The following is a 23,113-nucleotide window of genomic DNA, read 5'->3' as shown; positions in this document are numbered from 1 at the left end:
CATACATACATACATACATACATACATACATACATATATACATACATATCTGACATGAGAACAGAAATATACAACAATAAATAATAATGTGTATGAATCTGGAACAGAAGATTTATGTACAGATTTGTGCATTTTTTACTCTATACATAAAGCTGTATAAAAAATATGCATATGTATTTACATATTACTTGAGAGAGAGGCAGTAATTAGAGATAGAGAATGAATTACAGGTATTAATTACAGAACACAGGTAATAATTCCTGTGTTAGCTTTTTAGGCTGGATATGGCATGGGGGAAAAACAGTTTTTATGCCTAGATGTTCTAGTGCACAGAGATCTGTAGCGTCTGCCTAAGGGGAGAAGTGCAAACAGGTTGTGTCTGGGGTGAGAGGGGTCTTTGATGATGTTACCTGCCCGTTTCTTCACTCTGGAGTTGTACAAGTCCTGAAGATTGGGCAGGTGGACACCAATGATCCTTTCTGCTGTCCTAAAATTCCGCTGCAGTCTTCTTATATCTGATTTGCTGGCTGACCCAAACCAGACAGTTATAGAGGAGCACAGAACCGACTCAATAACAGCTGAGTAAAACTGTCATATGCACCTGTGGTAGGTTGAACTTTTTCAGTTGACAAAGGAAGTACAACCTCTGCTGAGCCTTTTTCACGATGGAGTCAATGTGAGTGTCCCACTTCAGGAGATGGTGGTTCCCAGGAATCTGAATGACTCCACTGCAGCCACAGTGCTGTTCATGATGGTGAGTGGGGGGAGAGCAGAGGGGTTTCTCCTGAAGTCTTCTATCATCTCTACAGTTTTGAGCGTGTTCAGCTCCAGGTTGTTGTGACTGCACCAGACAGCCAGCTGCTCAACCTCTTGTCTGTAAGCAGACTCGTCGCTGTCCTGGATGAGGCCGATGACTGTAGTGTCATCTGCAAACTTCAGGAGTTTGACAGAGGGGTCTTTAGAGGTGCAGTCATTTGTGTAGACGGAGAATAGCAGTGGGGAGAGAACGCAGCCCTGAGGAGCTCTGGTGCAGGTGTTGGATGTGAGTTTTCCCATCCTCACTAGCTGCTGCCTGTCTGTCAGGAAGCTGGTGATCCACTGACAGATGGATGTGGGTACAGAGAGCTGGGTCAGGTTATTCTGAAGGGTGTCGAAGATGATGATGTTGAAAGTGGAGCTGGAGACCACAAACAAGATTTTGCATAAGTCCCTGGTTTGTCCAGATGTTGCAGGATGTAGTGCAGTCCCATACTGACTGCATCATCCACAGACCTGTTTGCTCGGTAAGCAAACTGCAGGGGGTCAAGCAAGGGTCCAGTAATGTCCTTCAGGTGGGCCAACACCAGTCTCTCAAATGACTTCATCACCACAGTCGTTAAAGCAACAGGTCTGTAGTCATTAAGTTCTGTGATTCTTGGTTTCCTGGGTACAGGGATGATGGTGGAGCATTTGAAGCAGGAGGGGGCTTCACACAGCTCCAGTGATCTGTTGAAGATCAATGTGAAGATGGATGATAGCTGGACAGCACAGGCTTTGAGGCATGCTGGAGAGACACCGTCTGGGCCTTTTGCTTTCCTTCTCTTCTGTCTCCTGAAGACTTTGCTTACATCATCTTCACAGATCTTGAGTACAGGTTGAGAGGGTGGAGGGTGTTGATGGCTGTGCTTTGAAACGGTCGGAGTGGGTGTGGGGTGTCAGACCAGGCTTTTGCTTTTCAAACCTGCAGTAAAACTCATTCAGGTCTTCAGCCAGTTGTTGATTGGCCTAAGTGCTAGTGGATGGGGTCTCGTAGCTGGTGATGGCTTTAAGGCCTTTCCACACTGATGTAGGGTCGTTGCTTGAAAGCTGTTTTTTAGCTTTCCAGAGTAGTTTAACTTTGCCACTCTTATCTCCCTATTTAGTGTGTATTTGGTCTGTTTGTACAAGTCTTTGTCCCCACTCCTGTAGGACTGAACCAAGGTTTGTTGTTGTTAAATGTTAAATAAGTCCTGGTGTGTACACACATGTCCTCACAGAAACTAATGTAGGATGTCACAGTGTCAGTAAGCTCATCCAGATCAGTAGCTGCAGCCTTAAAAACACTCCAATCAGTAAGTTCGAAGCAGGCCTGTAAATCCTGCTCTGCTTCAACAGTCCATGTCTTTACAATTTTTACTACAGGCTTAGCAGATTTGAGTTTCTGCCTGTAGCCTGGTAGAAGATGAACCAAACAGTGATCAGAGAGTCCCAGCACTGCTCGGGGGACAGAGTGGTATGCATTCTTTAAAACGGTGTAGCAGTGGTCCAGTATATTGCTGTCTCTGGTATTTAGGCAGTTCACGGGTGAGATTAGCTTTATTAAAATCTCTGAGAATGATAAGATGAAAGAGTCCGGATAACGCTGCTCTGTGTGTGTAATTTGATCAGCCAACAGTTCTAGCGCCGCGCTCACACGCGCGTCAGAAGGAATGTACGCACTCACCAGAATAAACGAGGAAAACTCCTGTGGCGAATAAAAAGGCTTACAGTTAATAAAGAGAGCTTCCAAGTTTGGGCAGCACATCTTCTTTAAAACTGTCACGTCTGTACACCAGCCTTCATTGATATAAAACATAATCCACCACCTCTCGTTTTCCCCGACGACTCGGTGACGCGGTCCACTCTGAACAGCTGGAAGCCCGTTAGATGAAGCGTGCTGTCCGGGATGGCTCCGTTCAGCCAGGTTTCCGTGAAGCAGAGAGCAGCGGAGTTAAAAAAATTCTTGTTTGTGTGGGTGAGGAGTTGTAATTCGTCTGATTTATTTGCAAGGGAGCGGAGATTCGCCAGATGAATTCTCGGCAGCGGAGTCCTAAAACCACGCTGACGGAGTTTCACGAGCGCGTCGGCGCGCTTTCCTCGCTTGCGTCTCCTAGAGCACTTGTATAGGAACGCAGCTCCTCCGACTTAATTGTCCAGTAAAACGTCTAAATGTTCAAACGTCGGCAAAAAGTTATCTGGTGTGCTATTCCTAGTCCCAGCTACTAGTTTGTTTCTAGTGAAGCTGATCGTAAAAACGTTGCTTAAGACAGGACAAACAAACAAAAACAGTAAAAGTACCAAGGAGAAACAAACCGAGGCGGCCATGTGCGGTGCCATCTTGTCCTTATGCACGATTTATACGCGCAAATAGCAGGATAAACAACAGACAATAAGGATTCTAGGGCTGCTCCCTAATAGTCGACTAACCTTTAGTCAACGAGAAGAGGCTTGGTCGACCAAAATTTTATTAGTCGCTTAGTCGCAGAAAAAAAAATCCACAGGAAGTGGAGAGGTCACGCTGTCCGTGACGGACAGATCATTAACGTTTGGATTGTGTGGTAATACAGTACATCTAAACGCTCACCTATCATTCATCGACCTCAAATATGTCTTATCATCTGAAATATGTAAGTAGTAGTAACTTTACATGGCCGCTCAATCTAATGTTAACCTAGAAAAATTCATTTATCATTTAAAAATTGTTGGCTAGCACATATCTATTTATGATATCTATATTTTTAAAAACAGTCCCATGTAAGTGACTTCTTAAATTACACAAAGTGGCTCAATTAAATTGTCAAATTTGATGTCCAGCAAATTATTGCCCTGGCTTGGTGTTACGCACTTGGGAAAACATGTCAAGTGCCCAATACCACACACATCTCTCAAATAATGATTAGAAACACTAATAATGGTTTCTCAATGCACAGAAGCCGATTGGTCAACACAGTTGCCAGGAAGCTACTTTTACCAATGAGAAACCTTTTGACACACCCCAACCTTTCAGACCCGCTCATTACTTTGACCCATTATTACACATCTCCTTTTGGCACTTTACCACTACATGGTATGGCTCACTTTTGCAACTAGACGGATGCACGGTTACTTCCTCTACAGTCAAAAATCTGGGTGTTATATTAGATAGCAACTTGTCTTTTGAAAACCATATTTCCCATGTTACAAAAACAGCATTCTTCCATCTTAGAAACATTGCCAAGTTACGAAACATGATACCTGTTTCTGATGCAGAAAAGTTAGTTCATGCATTCATGACCTCTAGACTGGACTATTGTAATGCACTGCTAGGTGGTTGTCCTGCATCTTCAATAAACAAGCTACAGATAGTCCGGTTTTCACTTTGTACCTGGTACTTTTTTTTTTAGCATTGCCTCAGTTGAGGTTCCAAGCGAGCTGTACCGATATTAAAACGTGACTGCAGTAAACACTGCATATTACTGATTGGTCAGAGAGAATCGTCACTACCAGCGTCATTGGATTTGTGACACAAGACATCAAACCCCCTAGATTTAAATAGTCAGCAACAGCCACCACAGAATCATTTGTTTGCATGACTTTTTTTAAATGACTTGCTTTAAACGACCGTCGCATGCAACTTGAAAAAATAAATGGTCAGTAGACGAGGTGGTGGTGCAACTATAATGATCAGTCTATAATCCCATTCACTTTAAAGAGGTACTAAACAGGAAAAGTAAGCCGAGCCGAGTTGAGTTGTACCCCACAGTGGAAAAGCACCACTTGACAGGACAGTCTCTAGCATAAGTGTCTGCTTTGTCACTGAAGTTATGTCACTTTAATTAGCTTTTTTTTTTTTTGTGAATGCATTGAGAGAGAGTTCATCTTGATGTAATATCTTTGTGCTCTTGTGTTGTGTTGTGGACTTTTCAGTTGTGTTTCTGCCTTTTGTTTCCCCTGATTGTTTGCACCTGTGTCTTGTTTGGCTGTTAACCCTGATAGTGTTTCCTGTTGAGTTTGTCCTTTCATGGATGTTACATCAGTTAAGCTTATTTTTGTTCTTTGGTTCTTGGTTTTTCTAGCTTCCTTTATTTTTGCTATTATTTAATAAACACAGGAAATTGAATCCTGCTCTCTCCCATCTCGGAGTTTACCCAATGTGATGTTTGTGTTTGTGAGATGAAATTGAAATGAAACGACCATTCAAAAAGCAAGCATGTTTAACATTCACTAAATACCAACCTAAGTTGTTTTGCACCATGTTTTGTTTATTTATACTTTGTTTAAATTTGTATAAAGAAAAAATAATCTACAATGTCTGGCTCATTAAAAATGGTAAAAATATTTGTCTGTAGAATACCTTCATTGACAAACCAGAATATGCTATTCATTTTATTGGTGCTTTTCTGATGGGAAGCTGCAGTGTCTGTATGCATGAGTTTGTGTGTGTCTTTTAGGTGACCATTCTACGAGGAAAGGATGGCTTTGGCTTTACCATCTGCTCTGACTCGCCTGTTCGTATACAAGCAGTCGATCCAGGCAAGAACTGCTCTGTGTGTCCGGTGTGCGTGTGTGTGTTCACATTTTTGCCAGAGGATAATGCTGAACTGAAGGCTCGGCATGTGTGGTATTTCTGGATCATGGACCATTAAGCATTATGGTCAAATATGGGTCAGTTTATTTGTGTGTGTTAGGCCACATGACCCACAGCTGATGAACACTCACTGTTATGTTACTATTTAAAGTGTCAGAATGTCACCTGTGTAATTGATGCAGTCATAGGCGGAGGGTTAACCAACTCCAGGGTAAGGCTAAAAGCTGGCAAATGTATTAAACATCATAAACTCGTCTTTTTAGGCAAGAACCAGACACTGGTGTCATGTAGGCTAAAAAAATTGTAATGGGACTGAATTTGTATTTAACGTGATAACAATTTAATCTATTAAATTAACAATTTAGCTCAAAAACGTTAGAAATTGATAATTATATAACGTTTCCTTTCCACGATTATTCAAACAGCAAAAAATTATATATAGAAAGTGACATTATCACTAACATTGATCTATTGCGAGTTTAAACACTCTCAAAAAAACAAAACTATCGTTATAATCACTGAAGCTGTACACACTGTGAAATTAATCTCTTACGTGTGTTATATGTACATCTGCGCTTTGTTGTTTATGATGAGAGAATTCGCAAGAGTCCGGAATTCAGTCAGCAAACACGCGTGCACTCAACAAAACTGATGAGTTTGAACGATGACCCATCTGAATGCTTCTGATTGGCCACTGCGTTCCTAAGCTCAACAGAATTGTGTGTGATTGGTTAAAATGCGCAACACTGTAAAAACGCCTAAAATGAAATACAGTGCAACATGAGCAGATTTTAATTTAATGCCGCAATCGACACTGTCTTTTCATATTCACTTTGTAAGCAACAGATGTAATCAATTTCATTTATTTGTGCAGGGGCATTTTTGTCCAATTTAGTGCCATTTTTACCCCAAGTCCCCGTGGCCAGGGGAAGGCCTTACACACGCTCCGCCTATGGATGCAGTCACATATATTGTTTATGAATGTGTTTGAGTGTCTGTCAGGCCACATGAGTCACAGCTGATTAACACTCACTGTTATGTCATTATGTTGTGTGTGTGTGTGTATGTGTTCTCTCAGGTGGTCCAGCGGATCAGGCCGGTTTGCAGCAGTTGGACTCTGTGTTGCAGTTAAACGGTCTACCTGTCAAACACTGGAAGTGTGCAGATCTTGCAAATGCTATTAGGTACATATAACACTCTCTTTATATTCAGAGCACAGACCAGTATTTTTGTGTTTTTGTACAGTGAATTACAGTTTTTCTCTATCACTTTGGCTCAGTTCCCGACTGAAAGGTTTTTTTCCTTCCTCAAAACAATAAGTTCAAATGTCTGAACAATTACTTTCTTGTTCACATCAGATTTGAATTTCTTTGACTTTTATGCAAACATAAGCAATTACATAATATGATTTTCAAAAGCTAAAGTGATTACTTTTATTTATTTGTTAGAATATGTATAACTAAATATTTTAACTAATTGCATAAGCTGAATAATCAATCAAAGTTTACTGATTAATCAGTGAAATAACGGATGATTAGTTGATTAATCAGTCTAATAATCAACAGGTTCATCGATTATCAAAATAATCATTTGTTGCAACCCTAGTGGTGGTGGTGTTAGGGGAAGACAATAGAGATGGGATCTCCAACCCTGCTCCTGGAGAGCTACCATACTGCAGACTTCAGTTCCAATGCTGCTCTAACACACCTGTCTGTAATTAGCTCTCCAGAGTTTTTTTGTTTTTTTTTACTCATTGGGCCTGTTTACACCTGGTCATTTCATGCATTTTCGCTGATCGTGTTTTTTTTTTTTTTTTTACTCATTGGGCCTGTTTACACCTGGTCATTTCATGCATTTTCGCTGATCGGATATCTATCTGATTTGTTAAAATGTTTCCACATAAATGTGTCGTCGCAAAACGAATATAAATCTGATCTTCAATTCCCGCACTATATTTAAATTTAACGGAGTTCACGTCAACGAAATCAAAAGACAAGCGCTGCATTTTATTAATTATCAGCTCATCATAAATGTGTCGTCGCAAAACGAATATAAATCCGATCTTCAATTCCCGCACTATATTTAAATTTACGTCAACGAAATCAAAAGACAAGCGCTGCATTTTATTAATTATCAGCTCATTTCAAGATCAAAGACCGCAATAGGAGAGCGCGCGGCATCAGCACTGGAAAGATAAGTTTGTCTTACTACTTTTAATGAAGATGATTGTGTGTTGACCGTCTGCGTCTTACTTTCAGTTTCAGCTTGCTGAAGAGATACTCAGCTGCCCATCCGCAGCAATGCGTGTTGCATTAGCGCAGTTTGACTAATGTCATATAGCCTACAACACATTTATTATTTTAACATTTAGGGAGGAGTAAAATTTACATATGTGATTTCAACAACCAGATGCATTTACACTTGTCCACTTTCGTCTGGAATGCGCCCCAGACCACCTCCTGAAGTGGTTTGAGCATATAGCCTACAACACAATTTATTATTTTAACATTTAGGGAGGAGTAAAATTTACATATGTGATTTCAACAACCAGATGCATTTACACTTGTCCACTTTCGTCTGGAATGCGCCCCAGACCACCTCCTGAAGTGGTTTGAGTGATCGGATTTATATCCATCTCAAATGCGTTTCGGAGGGCATTTACACCTGGTCTTTTCACGATCGGATTGCTATCCAATCAGAAAAAATGCATGAAGTGACCAGGTGTAAACAGGCCCATTGACATCTGACCTTGATGGACTGAAGATTTCCATGTCAGAGAAGGCGGAGCCACAGAGTCACTCCTACTTACTACCAAATTGCCACAGAACAATGGTAGTTCAAAGGTGTTGTAGCGAATTTTAGCTCAACGACAGGAAATATGAATAATTAACCATAACTAGTTATAATTAACTATTCTTAAAAGCATGAGCGAACCTTTCTGGAAATTTCATTTTGGCAAGATGTTTTGAACACTCAGAAGTCCAAACGAACTTCATTTTTGCCTGATTTTGTTCAAAATGACATCACAATATTTCATTGCCTCTGCCAAAACTTTCTGGAAATGTTCACTCCAGTGGGTAAACACCTTTCGAATTACCATTAGTCCGCTGTGATTACATAATAACTAGGAGTGTTCTGTCACTCTGCCTTCTTTGATGTGGAAATCTTCTAAGCTAAGGCAGTGCACATAAACAAACTCAATAATTGTGAGTCAGCTCCTCTGTATGTTTTCTTCTCTTTCTACTTTTGTTCTTTTGTCTTTCACTCTCTCCAGAAATAGTCTTAGTGAGATCACAGTGGTAGTTTGGCGTTCAGGACCCTCTGTTAAAACCAACTTTGAGGGGTTGATCCATCATCCATCTAACAAGTCCTCTAACTATGACACTCCAGTTTCCCCGGCTAAAGTCAAGAGTAGGGACAAAACGCCACCACTTCCACCTCTGCCCGCACACCACCGCACCAGCCGTAGGATTGTAGTTAACGGCTCAGAGGGAGTGGGTGGTGGAGGGAGTGGAGCGGGAATCCTGTGGGGAGAACGGAGGACTGCAGTAGACGGCAAGACTAGCACTCAGACGCTTAGAGGGACGCGTGTGAAAGCATCAAACGGGGACAATTATATCATCCTGTCTCCTATAAACCCTGGAAGCCAGGTAGATCAAAGAATTGTTCATCAGTATGGGATCTCATGGCTGCTTAATATCTCAGTATGATATCAAAATGTGATCAGAGATTCCCACCTGTATTTCCATGTGTAAATCTTGCTATGTGGAAAAAAAGTGCAAAGCTGTTTCAAAACCAAGTATGCTGCCTTGCTTTCTACTGTCTACATAGGCAGCTACCTTCTACATAGGCAGGGATGGGCAAGTTTAGCTCCATTCCTAATCAAATACACCTGAAAAATCGAAGTAATCAGGATTACTTGACAATTACAGGCATTTTTTTTTAATTTTGACATTTTTATGTTTAAAGGGGTCATATGATTATTTTTCAAATACTGTACATTATTGTAGGTCCTCTATGCCCCGCCTCTCTCAAACGCATCCATAAAATGCATTGCTGTTCTGTTGTGGATCTACTAATGCAATCTAATGTATCTACTTTCGGAAGGCCAAATAAAGTGCTTTTGCTTTCGCCTAGAAACACACAGCATCTCCCTGACATGCTGCTTCAACACTAACTGCGGTTACTGAAACCACGCCTTCTTTCTTTGCGTGAACATTTGGGCGGCATTATGCTAATATTTCCACATAGTGAGGTAGATATGTGGGGGCGTGTTAGAACGAGCCGTTTTAGGGGGGCGTGGCAGAGTCTTAACTTTGATAAAGAATATCTCTTTGGTTTTGAGACTTTAGTCTTTGCAACTTCAGGGATCTTATCTATGCACATCAGCTTGTAACACTCCAAAGAGAAAGGAAAACTTTATTTAATCCATTCATAACACAACATAATACATATTCCATTCAAAGATGTATATTTCCATAAAGTCTACAGAAGTGACCAGAAGGCCTTTTATACACTGTACACGTAAACAGCACGTTTACAAGCCATACTAACAGTTTACACCAATCGCATTGTCTGCTTAGCTAGGGCTGTTATGTAGCAAATATGAAGATGAAAGTATGTTTCAGCAATAAGCCTTTTTTTTCCATTGCTCTATGTGCTAGAAACCAACACTTTCTTTCGCAATGAAGCAACTTGTTAAGCAAAAACATAGGAAAAATGTGAACAGGCACATAAACAGTATTTTCTAGATTTATATAGGTCAGATTATTTAGCAGTTTATGGCTACAGTTTTGGGTTCCATTCTGTGTAGATTGTTTACCATTTGGATGTAAATGTGGTCCACCTCCTCATCCTAATTACACTTCATAACAATCAGGTTGTAATTAATTTAAATTATGAACACCCTTCAACCATTTTATAATTAATCACTATGAATGAAAATGCCACCAGTGTAAAAGCACAACAGTTTCCTTTATATGCTTTTTATGGGTACGGTGTGAAAAAGGCCTTATATTGTAAGCATCATTAAATGTAATTTCATTAAAAATGTTTAAAAGTGTCTTCACATATTGACTCTTCTAAATTTTCAGGTATTGGGCTCTGTCTATGGAGACAACCACAGAACATTAAGTAAGTTTCCTAATGGCTTCCTAGTGCATTTTCTATTCACTGTGTATTGGAAAGTTACTGGTTTGGGCCCCACAAAATAACTCTGCAAGTCATCACCATTGTGCCCTTACGTTAGACTCTTAATTCAGATCAGTCTACAACACTAAAAAGAGCGATTTTATTACAACTTGCCGTAAAAAGTTATAACACTATCACATGACAGTGGTAACACTAAAATTTATATTTTAAATATTTTAATGTTTGAATACATTATGTACAGTATAATTGCATTAAAATACATGCAACTGACAGGCACATTTTACATTTGCAATAACAAAACATATACAGTTGTGGTCAACATTTTACATACACTTTGCAGTATCTGCAAAATGTTAACTATTTTACCAAAAAAAGAGGGCTCATACAAAATGCATGTTATTTTTTATTTAGTACTGACTTGAATAAGACATTTCACATTTCAAAGATATTTACATATAGTCCACAAGAGAAAATAATAGTTGAATTTATAAGACATTACCCCATTCAAAATTTTACATACGCTTGATTCTTAATACTGTGTAGTTACTTGGATGATCCACAGCTGTTTTGTTTTGTGATAGTTGTTCATGAGTCCCTTGTTTGACCTGAACATTTATACTGCCTGCTGTTCTTCAGAAAAATCCTTCAGGTTCCACAAATTCTTTGGTTTTACAGCATCTTTAAAAAAAATAAAAATAAAATAACATGCATTTTGTATGATCCCTCTGTTTTTGGTAAAATAATTAACATTTTGCAGATACTGCGATGTGTATGTAATATTTTGACCTGTATCTGTACTCAGTCTACCGTACCGCATGAACAACTTTATTAAAAGGAAAACTTGGGAAAAGAGCGAGGACAGGTCCATGCTATAGACCAGGGGTGGCGAACGTCGGTCCTGGAGAGCCGCAGCCCTGCAGAGTTTTGCTTCAATCCTAATTAAACACACCTGAGCAAGCTAATCAAGGTCTGAACGGTTACTAGGAAGCTACAGGCAGGTGAGTTTTAATTAGGGTTGGAGCTGAACTCTGCAGGTCTGCGGCTCTCCAGGACCTGAGTTCGCCACCCCTGCTATATAGACCTTGACAAACATATAGGTGGATGCCCAGCCAACAGCTCGTGCCTTCCAGTAATACCCCTTTTTACCATGCACAGGAGGAAGACATACTCTTGGTTGAATGAGCTTTCACATCCACTTGGCATTGCCTATCACTTGATCCATAGGCGAGTGTGATGAACTCATCCTATACTTGGTTATGGCTGAGCCTTTCGAGTCCTTGAGCATAGAGGGAAATAGCTCTGCAAAAAGACGCAAAACCATTTGCAAAAGACAATACACCAAGTTCTCATCTGAGGAAGAATACCAAGTACCATATTGACCCGAATATAAGACTGTTTTTTTCTTGGAAATACATCTGAAAAAACGCGGTCGTCTTATATTCAGGGTCTAGATTTTGACATGTCAATAATACACCCACAACAATAGGTGGCACCAAATACACATAAAACGAGTGTGCCGTGAAATACGTAATGCAATGCGTGTTGTAAAGATTGCGAGTAAAAACAAAAGAAAAAGAAAACCTTACAGCTGCATGAGTCGTGACTGTCACGTTAGCCTGATGGGACCAAACTCTCTTTGTTATTTTAAAATGTAAGACAGTACCCAGATTTGAAGACTACAGTAAGATTTAACTTCTACTGTTAATACGATTTTGGTAGGCTACTATTAGATAGATGTCCTAATTCAGATGGGCTACCTGTTTTTTTTTTTTTTAATGGTATATCAAAAAGTGTATATTTTTAAAATGTGATTGTTGGTACATTTGACCAGTTTTTACCATACTTTCAAAACAAAAATTAACATAGGAAAAATATGCAATATGAAAATAATTGAAGACAAAATGTGTTTTACTGAGAAAAAACAAGATTTGGGTTTTAAAAAGCCTTTTTCCAAAAGGTACATCTGGAAAAAGGGGGGTCGTCTTATAATCAGGGTCGTCTTATATTCGGGCCAATATGGTAAAAACAATTTCAGCGCACAAAATTGTTTAATCATTGAGGAGGCTGGAATATTGTCCAAATAGTGTCCAAGACTGCATGGGACAGCCCATGACAATCTAGGGAGTCTCGCTCAAGGGCCTTACATGGAGCTCCCACCTCTCTGGCTGTGGATGCACAGCACTAGTGAATGGGAAGGAGCACATGCTTGCATCTCAACGACCATTTGTTGGCCAGAGTATCTACTTCTAACAGAGCCACAGTTAGAGACTACCAGAGAAAGTGTGTTGTTTCTGGGAAGGTAAACAGGGTCACCTCTGCTTACTGAATACGTCCCAAATCCTCAGAACCTTCTAAGGATGAAGACTTTATCCCCTACAGAAAGAGAACATGCTCTAGAAGAGGACACAATCTGAACAGACAGCAAAGCAGTGAATCAGAATCTGGTGCAAACAAATTCCCCCTTGGAGATTTATGTATGCCACCACTGCGTGCGATCCATTCCCAAAAGGACATGAAAGCCCTGTATGTCTGCATAAAAACTCTTTTGAGAGTGTGAGCACCTGTCCAGGTGCCCAATGCTGCACAGGGCTCCCCAGTCCGAGCTCAACGCGACTGTCGTGATGACTTTGTACTTTGCACTTTATCTAGCTTCCCCGCTCCTTCAGGGAGAAGTTTCAAAGAGTGTTTCCTCTGACTGCAAACATCCATAACATTATCCTTGCTGCTGAAAATGACACTCTGAGACCGAAGTGGGGTGCAACTCCTAACAGACAGACTCAACAGATAAGGATGCTTCACAAGGTTGGACCATGTCAATTCATCCCCATACTTTTCATGCTCTCTTTTTTTCTATACTCTTATGGATATATGGATATAAACTGTCTTTACCTTTAGTAGAGCCATTCACAGGCTGCATGCACAATAAAGATCTGATGTATCACTGACGAAACAATAGAATACATTTCAGACTAAACAAATTTAGTTTCCTAAAATGCACCCACACTCTTAAAAATAAAGGTGCTTCACGATGCGATAGAAGAACCTTTAACATCATTGTCTAGCCAAAACATTAGTTCCACAGGGCAGTCGTGGCCTAATGGTTAGAGAGTCGGAGTTGTAACCTGAAGGTTGCGGATTCGAATCTGAGTTCCGGCAGGAATTGTCGTGGGGGAGTGAATAACCAGCACTCTCTTCCACCTTCAATACCACGACTGAGGTGAGACCCTTGAGCAAGGCACCGAACCCCCAACTGCTCCCCAGGCACCACAGCAATATGGCTGCCCACTGCTCCGGGTGTGTGTTCACGGTGTGTGTGTGTGTGTTCACTACTGTGTGTGCACTTGGATGTGATAAATGCAGAGCACAAATTCCAAGTATCACTTTAAACTCATGCTATCAGCAGACAGCAATGGTACATTTTACATCAAGTAACCTGTTTGCAGAGTCTAGGGTTGTCATATAGGCTTTTCTGTACTATTTGTTTATCCATCTGTTATCTGACTAAAATCTCACCTACAGTCTTTACTTTCTACCAGGTGGCCAGATGTTCCCCACACCTCAGGCATCTGTTCCTCCCCCTCCGGCTGCTAGTGCCCAGTCAGCCCCTGGACTGGCAAGCAGAACATGTTTCCTGCGTCGCTCTGGCAACAGCAATTCCAAAACACAGCACAGCGGAAACTACCTACAGAACTCAAACTTTGCCAACTACCAGAACTGCACAATTGTGAGATCACACGTGCCTCAATCCAACTATGGTACCTACGTTAAAATGATACCCAAGATCCTTATCTTCCCCATCTTTGTGCAGGTAAATCTTCCATATCTTCAAAATAAGCACAATCATTAAATACAAGATCTACTGAAATGTAGTAGTAATCTATTCTGAGATACTTGTAACATTTTACATTGGACATTAAGAGGCAGCCCAACTGTACTAAACTTGTTTATAATGCAAAAGTTTTAAAATGTTCTTCCTAAACCTAAAATTCTTTAATATTACCATGAGCTACATAGGACTAACAATATGAAGAATTATGAATCAGAATATGAATAGGAACACTGACAATTTTAGTTTATAAAGTAACTGTCTCTAAATATTTCTTGCTCTCGGCACCCAATAATTCATCACCACCAAAACATTAATCATAGTTATTCTCATTGCAAGTGAATCAGTATCTGTACCTGTCCGATGTAGTCTATGCACTTATATACAAACACTATTTCAGAAATTGCAAGTTACAGTGTACTATTTCAGAGAATAATGTGGTAACTGTGTGGATTAAGTACTCTCTAAAGAGCAGTACTGCTAGTTCAGCAATTTGCTGTACATTTGTTAGTAGGGATTATGTTTCTTCTATAACCTTCTTCAAACATGGAGGTGATATTATACAGTAAATGTTACATGAGTTATTAAGACAAAAGTGGCTTACCTTGTAAACTGATTCAGAGTCTGTCTCTTTGTCTTCTGAAGCCTGTAGATCTGTGTAGCCCAAGCAGAACACTGATGATCTCTGAAGAAATTATTCTATATGAGACCAAACATTTTTCTAAAAAGGTAAGAGACACTCTGCATATTGTGAATGTGCATTAAGGGCATTTTACACTTGAAATTGTTATCCAGAACCATTCTAAATTTAGTGCAATTTTATAACTTCATAAATGTGGATTCAAGTGATTTTTACTGGAATACAATGAACTTTATGGATAATATTACATTTCTCTCTCTTTTCCATTCTTGACAATGTCCAGTGGATACTCATACACTCTTCTGTCCCTACTTGAAAGAGAGATTTAAGCCCAATCCCAATTCTATTTTATACCCCTTCCCCTTGTCCCTTGAAATAGAGTGTCAAGGGGTAGGGGTGAAAATATTCCCCTAAGAATTGGGACACCACTCTACTATACGTCACACGTCGTCATACGTCGTCTAGCTCCTACAATACACACATCTATACTGGTGTGCTGGTGTGCATTAGAGCCTTTAATTACCGTTCTATATTAATGCGCTGCTTACTGACACACACACACACACACACACACACACACACATATATATACAGTATATATCGGAGATCGCGCAGCTCACACATCCAGGAGAAAAGAAACTTGTCAACGCTGCCCCACGACTTTTATTAATAACAGTTTAAATACTGAATTGCGACATTATTTTTTCCAGCAACGAGAGGATAAAATCGCTGTTTTTTTTAAGTAAACTCACTCTAAAAGAGAAACGCACAGACGCGCATACACGCAACTTTCATCTCTCTCTCTCTCTCTCTCTCTCTCTCTCTCTCAAATTGGCAATATTTGAGAAAAGGGTTTAGTGATTTCTAATTATTGGGGGGACTAGCCATGGTGGTTATCGCCCTGATCAGACATGAAAATATGTTGTGGCACTATCGTGCAGTCTATAATGATATGACGTTAGTTAGAAAATATTAGCGATTTTTTGCAAACATTTCTTTGAGTAACATGACCGTAAATATGAACTCATGATTGAATGTAACAAAACAAATGATTACTTTTCGTTAAAATCTTTATTAATGCCAAAAATGCTTACATTTATGTGTTCACACTTGTCATGTTTCATCAAAATGAACTCTGGTGCGATTGCTCTGTTAGCACGGTTCGTTTGAGTAAGTGTGAACGCTGCCATCCGAACCCTGGTGCACACCAAACAAGCGGACCGAGACTGCTAAAAAGATGGGTCTCTGTCCACTTCCAAACGAACTCTGGTGCAGTAAACAAACCAAAAACAGGAAATCATGAAAAGATGCAACACTATGTGCAGGGCAGGACTTAGGATGGTGGGGGCCCCTGGACTTGAATCATTTCCGGGCCCCTACTCACTCTAAATGACCTTAACCCTGAGAGCCAGTTAAAACAAAATACTCTCAGGTATTTAGTGGACAAAAATGTCAGTGTCAAAAAAAGCTTTCACTAAAAATGGGAAGTTTTGGAGCACAGAAATAAGTTTGGCCCCATTTTAAGGAAGAACCTTGGCAGTTCATTGTTGAACTGAAAAAAAAAGTTAAAGTGAAACAGAAATGTTATAGAGGTTTTAGTTTATGACTTTTATACTACATTTTTTGAATAAAACATGTTATACTTAAAACAAAAATGCTAGAATGTCAAAGCCACACAATTTGTGCTCCAAATTTGGGCTGATATCTTAAAAAAATGAGCTTTCAGATTTTGTTTAGGTGCAGTACCTAACTTTGTCCATTAGATATCAGTTTTCCCCAACAAACACTACACACAACATGTATCATAGAGCTACAGTGGGGCAAAAAAGTATTTAGTCAGCCACCAATTGTGCAAGTTCTCCCACTTAAAAAGATGAGAGAGGCCTGTAATTTTCATCATAGGTATACCTCAACTATGAGAGACAAAATGAGAAAAAAAAATCTAGAAAATCACATTGTAGGATTTTTAAAGAATTAATTGGTAAATTCCTCTGTAAAATAAGTATTTGGTCACCTACAACCAAGCAAGATTTCTGGCTCTCACAGACCTGTAACTTCTTCTTTAAGAGGCTCCTCTGTCCTCCACTCGTTACCTGTATTAATGGCATCTGTTTGAACTTGTTATCAGTATAAAAGACACCTGTCCACAACCTCAAACAGTCACACTCCAAACTCCACCATGGCCAAGACCAAAGAGCTGTCAAAGGACACCACAAACAAAATTGTAGACCTGCACCAGGATGGGAAGACTGAATCTGCAATAGGTAAACAGCTTGGTGTGAAGAAATCAACTGGGGGAGCAATTATTAGAAAATGGAAGACATACAAGACCACTGATAATCTCCCTCGATCTGGGGCTCCACGCAAGATCTCACCCCGTGAACTTGCACAATTGGTGGCTGACTAAATACTTTTTTCCCCACTGTATGTATCTCTAAAACAATTATGCCCAGTCTAAATATAATTATTTATATGACCACAGTGATCATGTATTTTTTTGCAATGCACAAAATTCAGTTTCTTTGGCAGAATAATTTCAAAATGACAAAACTTTATATGTAAACTACTGGAAAACATACAAAACCCTTATAAGGTTGCAGTCATAAAGAATTTCAGTAACTTGCAAACATAAGTGTATGAACCTTAAATAAAAAATAAGTGTGTAATTGTTAATATTTCACAGATTGTATACATCTCCAGATGATATACAGTATGGGCTGATTCACATACATGTATGAGTACATCTCAACAATTTTAGAGTATACAGTAATATATAATGGAAAAGTAATTGAAGCAATTCTTCCCTCATTAAAATGGCATTTTAAAGATCATTTACTGGCATCTAAAGTACACTGTTAAAAATAATTTCAGTTCTCTCAACAATAGTTTTTCTCAGTAAATAATTTGTTTAGCCAACCTAAATGTATTTGTTTGTGCAATGCTGATTGTCTTGTTTTGCTAATAGAACAATTCTTGTCACATCAATTGAAATAACAACTGTCATTGGGGTATTTTTTTTCTGTTTACTGGATGAAAAAAAAAATTGTAAAAAGTCACCACATTATCAGTTATATGTTTATTTACGAATGAGAAAGTGAATTGTTATAGAAACCTTAATGGATAATTTAGTCTAATATGTAGACAACATTGTTTGTAAAACATCTTACAAGACAAATATCTTACATCTTTTTACAGTGTAGTGTAGCAATCCAAAATTAATGTAAACATGTTGAACGAAGTGCAAGATAAAGTGTGTGTGTGTGTGTGTGTGTGTGTGTGCATGTTTATGTGGTTTATGAGGACACAAATTTGTATAATAACATGGGTATGACATAGGTATTACAACGAGAAGGTGATTTATGAGGACATTTTCAGTGTCCCCGTAATTTAAAAGGCTTATAAATCATTCAGAATGAGTTTTTTTGAAAATCTAAAAATGCAGAAAGTTTCCTGTGAGGGGTAGGTTTAGGGGTAGGGTTGGTGTAGGGCAATAGAACATACTGTTTGTACAGTATAAAAACCATTACGCCTATGGAGAGTCCTCATAAACCATAAAAACCAACATGTGTGTGTGTGTGTGTTTGTGTGAGCATTAAAGAGAGAATGAGAGAGTTGAGTATGAAAGTAGGTGAGTTTTAGTTACCTTTGAAAAACATCAAAACTATGCACACAAATACAATGAAAACAGTAAATATAAAAATATTACACTATCACAGCTGAAACAAGCATGACATAATTCAGAGTATGATCATTTAAAACAACAACATAGCTGAGAGAAATAGGGAATCAGATTTCGACTTCATGCATGTACTATATGCACTATACTATTTGTCATCTCATTTTAAAAAAATGGAATGGAATTGAGTCTTACTAGTTAAAAGTGGCGTCTTCTGGACTTTTTTGATCACATCAGTAAAATTGACTTTACGTAGAAGGTCACTCTCAACTGACATCAGAGTAAGATTATGTAATTTCTGATGCACCATTGTGGATCGCAGTCTATTTTTTACCAGTTTCAGTTTGGAGAAACTGCGCTCCCCACTTGCATTTGTGACTGGTAATGTTAGGTAAAGTCTGAGAGCAACATCCACATTTGGGAAGATGGTCTGTAGTTTTCTTTTCCTAATGGACATTAAAAGTTCCCTTGCAGATGATGGCTCATCATGGCAGATGAAGTCTTTGAACTGGATGATTTCTTCACAAAATTCATTTTCCAGGTCAGTGTGGTACCTCCTCTGTAGAGCTGCTGCTTTTTCACGCAGATGTTCAGCAGAGAGAGTAGATATGTTGTTCAGGAAACCAAAGGAGATGTTGAGGTCATTATAGGATTTAAAACGACGATCAAGTTCAGCGAGCAACCTGTCCATCACAACTAGAAACACGCCAGATGAGAACTTTTCTCGTCCTGACAAGTGAGCCTCAGGTGTTGCAGACTCACCCACATGAGTCTTGCTTTTTCTTTGTCTTTGTGTGTCTTGTTTGTGCGTTGCTGAAACTGTGGGCGACATTGCTTTTGCTTGGGTCTCAAACACATCAAATTCATCTCTCAAACCTACAATATATTCCCACAGTGATCTTACCAAATCAACAGCACTGCACAGGTCAAGATCCACAGCTTGTAGTGCAACACTTGTCCCCTGAAAGTGTTGGAGAACATGATTCCACATAGTGCAAAGAAACGTCTCTAGTTCGTTCATTTTTTTATGCAGTGACCTTGCATCATTTTGTGTTATCAGGTTCTGTGTGCTGTTTTCTGCAATGTTCATCAGTGACTCTTGAATATTGCCATAATTTCTGCACAGTGCCTTGGTGGCCTTTGCATGTGCAGCCCACCTGGTGTCAGAGAACGTTTTTAGTGTCTCAATGCGGTGGTTTTCATTAGGCTGCAACCCTGCAGTTACCACCTTCCATCGTGCTGTAGATTTGGAGCAGAAGTTGAACAAAGTTTGCACAATGTTAAAAAAATCTTCAGTCTCTGTTCAGCAGTTTACACTATTAATTCCAACAAGATTGAGTGTGTGCGCGGCCCATGGCACCCACTCTACTAGTGGATTAATGTCTTTGATGTAAGCTTGCAGGCCGTTGTACACTCCTGACATGTTTGCAGCATTATCATAGCATTGTCCGCAGCAGTTACAGATGTTTATGTCCATTTCATGTAAAACTGTGAGTACGGCATCACACAGTGCCTTCCCTGTGTGGCTTGCTACAGGGAGGAATTTTAGGAATCGCTCTTCAACAAGGCCCTCAGGTGAAACATACCTTATGATGAATGTAAGCTGATCGATGTGTGTGATGTCAGGAGTTGAATCAATGCTAATCGAAAAGTACTTGGCCACTTTCACTTCGGCAATAGTTTCAGAAAGCAATCTGTCGCCCATTATCTTGATAAATTCTTCACACGTTTTCGACCAGAGAGATATGAGGGGGTTCCTACCCCAGCATTTCCATACATTTATATGTGTGATTTCAAGAATGGGTCAAATTCACTTATCAGCTCCAGGATGCCCATGTAATTCCCATTGTCAGCTCTACCAAATATTTCACTTGAGCCTCGGAAAGCCAATCCCCGTTCTGACAGAAATTTTACAACCGCAACCACTCTTCGCAAAACTTCCCTCCAATAATTGCAGTGCGACTCAAGCTGCTTTTTAAGTTGGGAGTCTATAACGCCATCAGCTGCTGCTCTGTTGATGTAATTAAACATTGCCTTCCTATGACGGTCACTATTCTCATGCTCGGCAAAGCGTCTGGTAGCATGTTTCCAGTCATTATAACCAGACTCAAAAGGGGATTGACCGTCACCCTCACAAAAAAGACGGCAAGCAAAACAAAACACACAGCCTGTGGAAGGTGAGTACAGCAATCATTCTCTGGGCAGGGACTCACCATTCAGATGCTTGCGTTTGAAATGAGTTTTGCAAAACAGTCTCTTCTGGTGTTTGTAGTGGCGTTCAGAGGCTTTGACATTAGCCTCCTTATTTTGACAGGACTCCGGACCTTTCCGCGCCCAGTAAGCACGCACATTCTCATCAATTTTACCCCAGCAAGCAGGATCGGCAGCATAAGAGTCAGTAGTAGCTGTAGGCCTATCTGGTGCAGTCGCTGTTTCTGTTGCCGCCTCCATACAGCTAACGGCTTCTGACTGAAAAGACGATAATCCACTGATGGGCTGCTCTGCACGTGAAGTCAGATCGGCTCCAGCAGGTTGTTGTCCTCTGATCTCTCAGCTTGTACATCAGGCTGTGGTGTCACAGGTGTGGAAAATCCAGTAATCGTTTTCAATTTACTGAGTGCTTCCTTTTCATGCCGCTGTCTTTCATTTTTTTGTTTTCTTTTAAGCGCGCCACTCCGATTCCGCTTGTCCGCCATTATACTGATTAATGTGGCCAGGTTACAATAGTGGGTTACACATTACTTGAAGGGGTGTGCATGACACCTTCATAATCATGGCATGACACATGTCATGAATATGAAGGTGTTTTATGCATGTTTATGACAACTGTCATTAAGTGTCATTCGCTCAGTTATGTAATTTTTAATGCAAAGATGACATTGTTTGAGATGTCTTTGTTATGGGCTATGGTTAGGGGTAAGGGTAGGGGTAGGGTTAGGTCAAATAATGTCATATTTGCATTAAAAATGACATAACTGAGCGAATGATACTTAATGACAGTTGTCATAAACATCCATACAACCTCCTTCAGATTATGAAGGTGTCATGTCAGTCTTATGCACACCCCTTCAAGTAAAGTGTTACCCAACAGTGTAAACCCGACGCATCGTTATCACCAATAACCAATCAGCAAACATCAAAATAACTGAAATATAGTTTAACTAATTAAATGATGTCATTCCTTAAGCATGGCAGGGTTGTTAACAATGCCAGACCAATCAACGAACCTTAATTGAAAAATAAGCAAATCAAATGAACGGAAACGAGTGGGCGGGGCCCATGGGCTCGAGGCCACTCAAGCCCAGTGGTAAGTCCGGCCATGGCTATGTGACATGATTTGATGACGCGGAACAAGCGGTGTATCCAAAACAAAATGAGCAGAGGGCAAACGTGGAGCAACGAGTAGGTAAAGTGACTTTTATGAGCTCTTCGTGAGTTCGCAGGTGGTGAAAATAAAATCAGAAGTACACACAGTAATGAGCGCGCAGTCCAGCAGATGGCATTAGGTGTGTTCGACTTTCAACGGGGCTGAGCAGACCGATCGGTGAATGGGTACTTTAATGTCATACACCCATCGGTATGCACAGCGACTTTTTTTAAGTTGAAAAAACCTTTTGTTTGGGGTGTTCGGTGAGTTCCATCACGAAATATACGTCATTCAACCTGACCAATCAGGTTGTGAACGTGTCACTATGCCTTTAGATTCGGTATCTTTAGGTTTGCTTTCAAAAATGCCAGTGTGAACGCTAAGCGGACCAGGACCAAATGTATCGATTTCTTTTTTTGGTTCGGACCAATTCGGTGCATTAGTGTGAATGCACCCTAAGAATATTCTAAAATATTTACTGTATTTATAGAAAAAGTATTCTCGTAATTTTACAAAGCTACGAGAATACTTTTTGTGCACAAAGAAATTTTTTTTTATTTTTTTTTTATTGCGCATTTAAAGTATTATCATAACTTCATAAAATTACGGTTGAACCACTGATGTCACATGCACTATTTTGTAGATGTTCTTGGTACTTTCCTGGTCCTTGAACGTGGTAGGACCCTTGCTGTCTATGCAGTGTCAGAAAGCTCTCGGATTTAATCAAAAATTTGCTTAATTTGTGTTAATTCTGCATGGAAACACGAAGGCTGAGGATCCGAGTGCAGTAGTTTATTAAAGGGTAATCCACAATTGTAGTTGTAATTAGCAATTCATTAAATTTTATCTTTGAAGCAGATTTGTTACGTGACAGAGTTAATTAAAGTTTCTTAAGAGTCAAGATCAAGTTATCTGCTTCTCCTGCACTCCGTCAAGCCACTCCCATAATAGCTGTCACCACTCAAATGAATGCACGGCTCAGACTAACTGTATAACATTTGTGTAAGACTCCAATACATTTATAAAGTAATTATTTTATCATGAATAAATATTTAAACGAGTAAAACTGTCTGTGTCTATAGTATTATAGATTACACAACATTATTATA

General features: G+C 39.7%; 1 protein-coding gene across 2 annotated transcripts in view; it reads left to right on the top strand.

Annotated features, from left to right (window-relative positions):
- LOC107556028 (regulator of G-protein signaling 3-like) overlaps positions 1-23,113 on the top strand; it is a 192,718-nt gene that overhangs the window by 29,756 nt on the left and 139,849 nt on the right. For both annotated transcript variants that reach the window (XM_016238999.1, XM_016238998.1), the window contains exons 3-8: positions 5,208-5,289; positions 6,423-6,528; positions 8,619-8,994; positions 10,438-10,477; positions 14,032-14,303; positions 14,967-15,050. In XM_016238999.1, coding sequence (XP_016094485.1) covers positions 5,208-5,289; positions 6,423-6,528; positions 8,619-8,994; positions 10,438-10,477; positions 14,032-14,303; positions 14,967-15,050 — 960 coding nt within the window. The remainder of the gene's footprint in view (positions 1-5,207; positions 5,290-6,422; positions 6,529-8,618; positions 8,995-10,437; positions 10,478-14,031; positions 14,304-14,966; positions 15,051-23,113) is intronic.

The sequence above is a fragment of the Sinocyclocheilus grahami genome, unplaced genomic scaffold (genome assembly GCF_001515645.1).
Source record: "Sinocyclocheilus grahami isolate Dianchi unplaced genomic scaffold, SAMN03320097.WGS_v1.1 scaffold553.1, whole genome shotgun sequence".
In the NCBI taxonomy this organism is placed as follows: Eukaryota; Metazoa; Chordata; class Actinopteri; order Cypriniformes; family Cyprinidae; genus Sinocyclocheilus; species Sinocyclocheilus grahami.
Note: the sequence above shows the minus strand (reverse complement) of the source record. Positions and strands in the feature narration are given on the sequence as shown.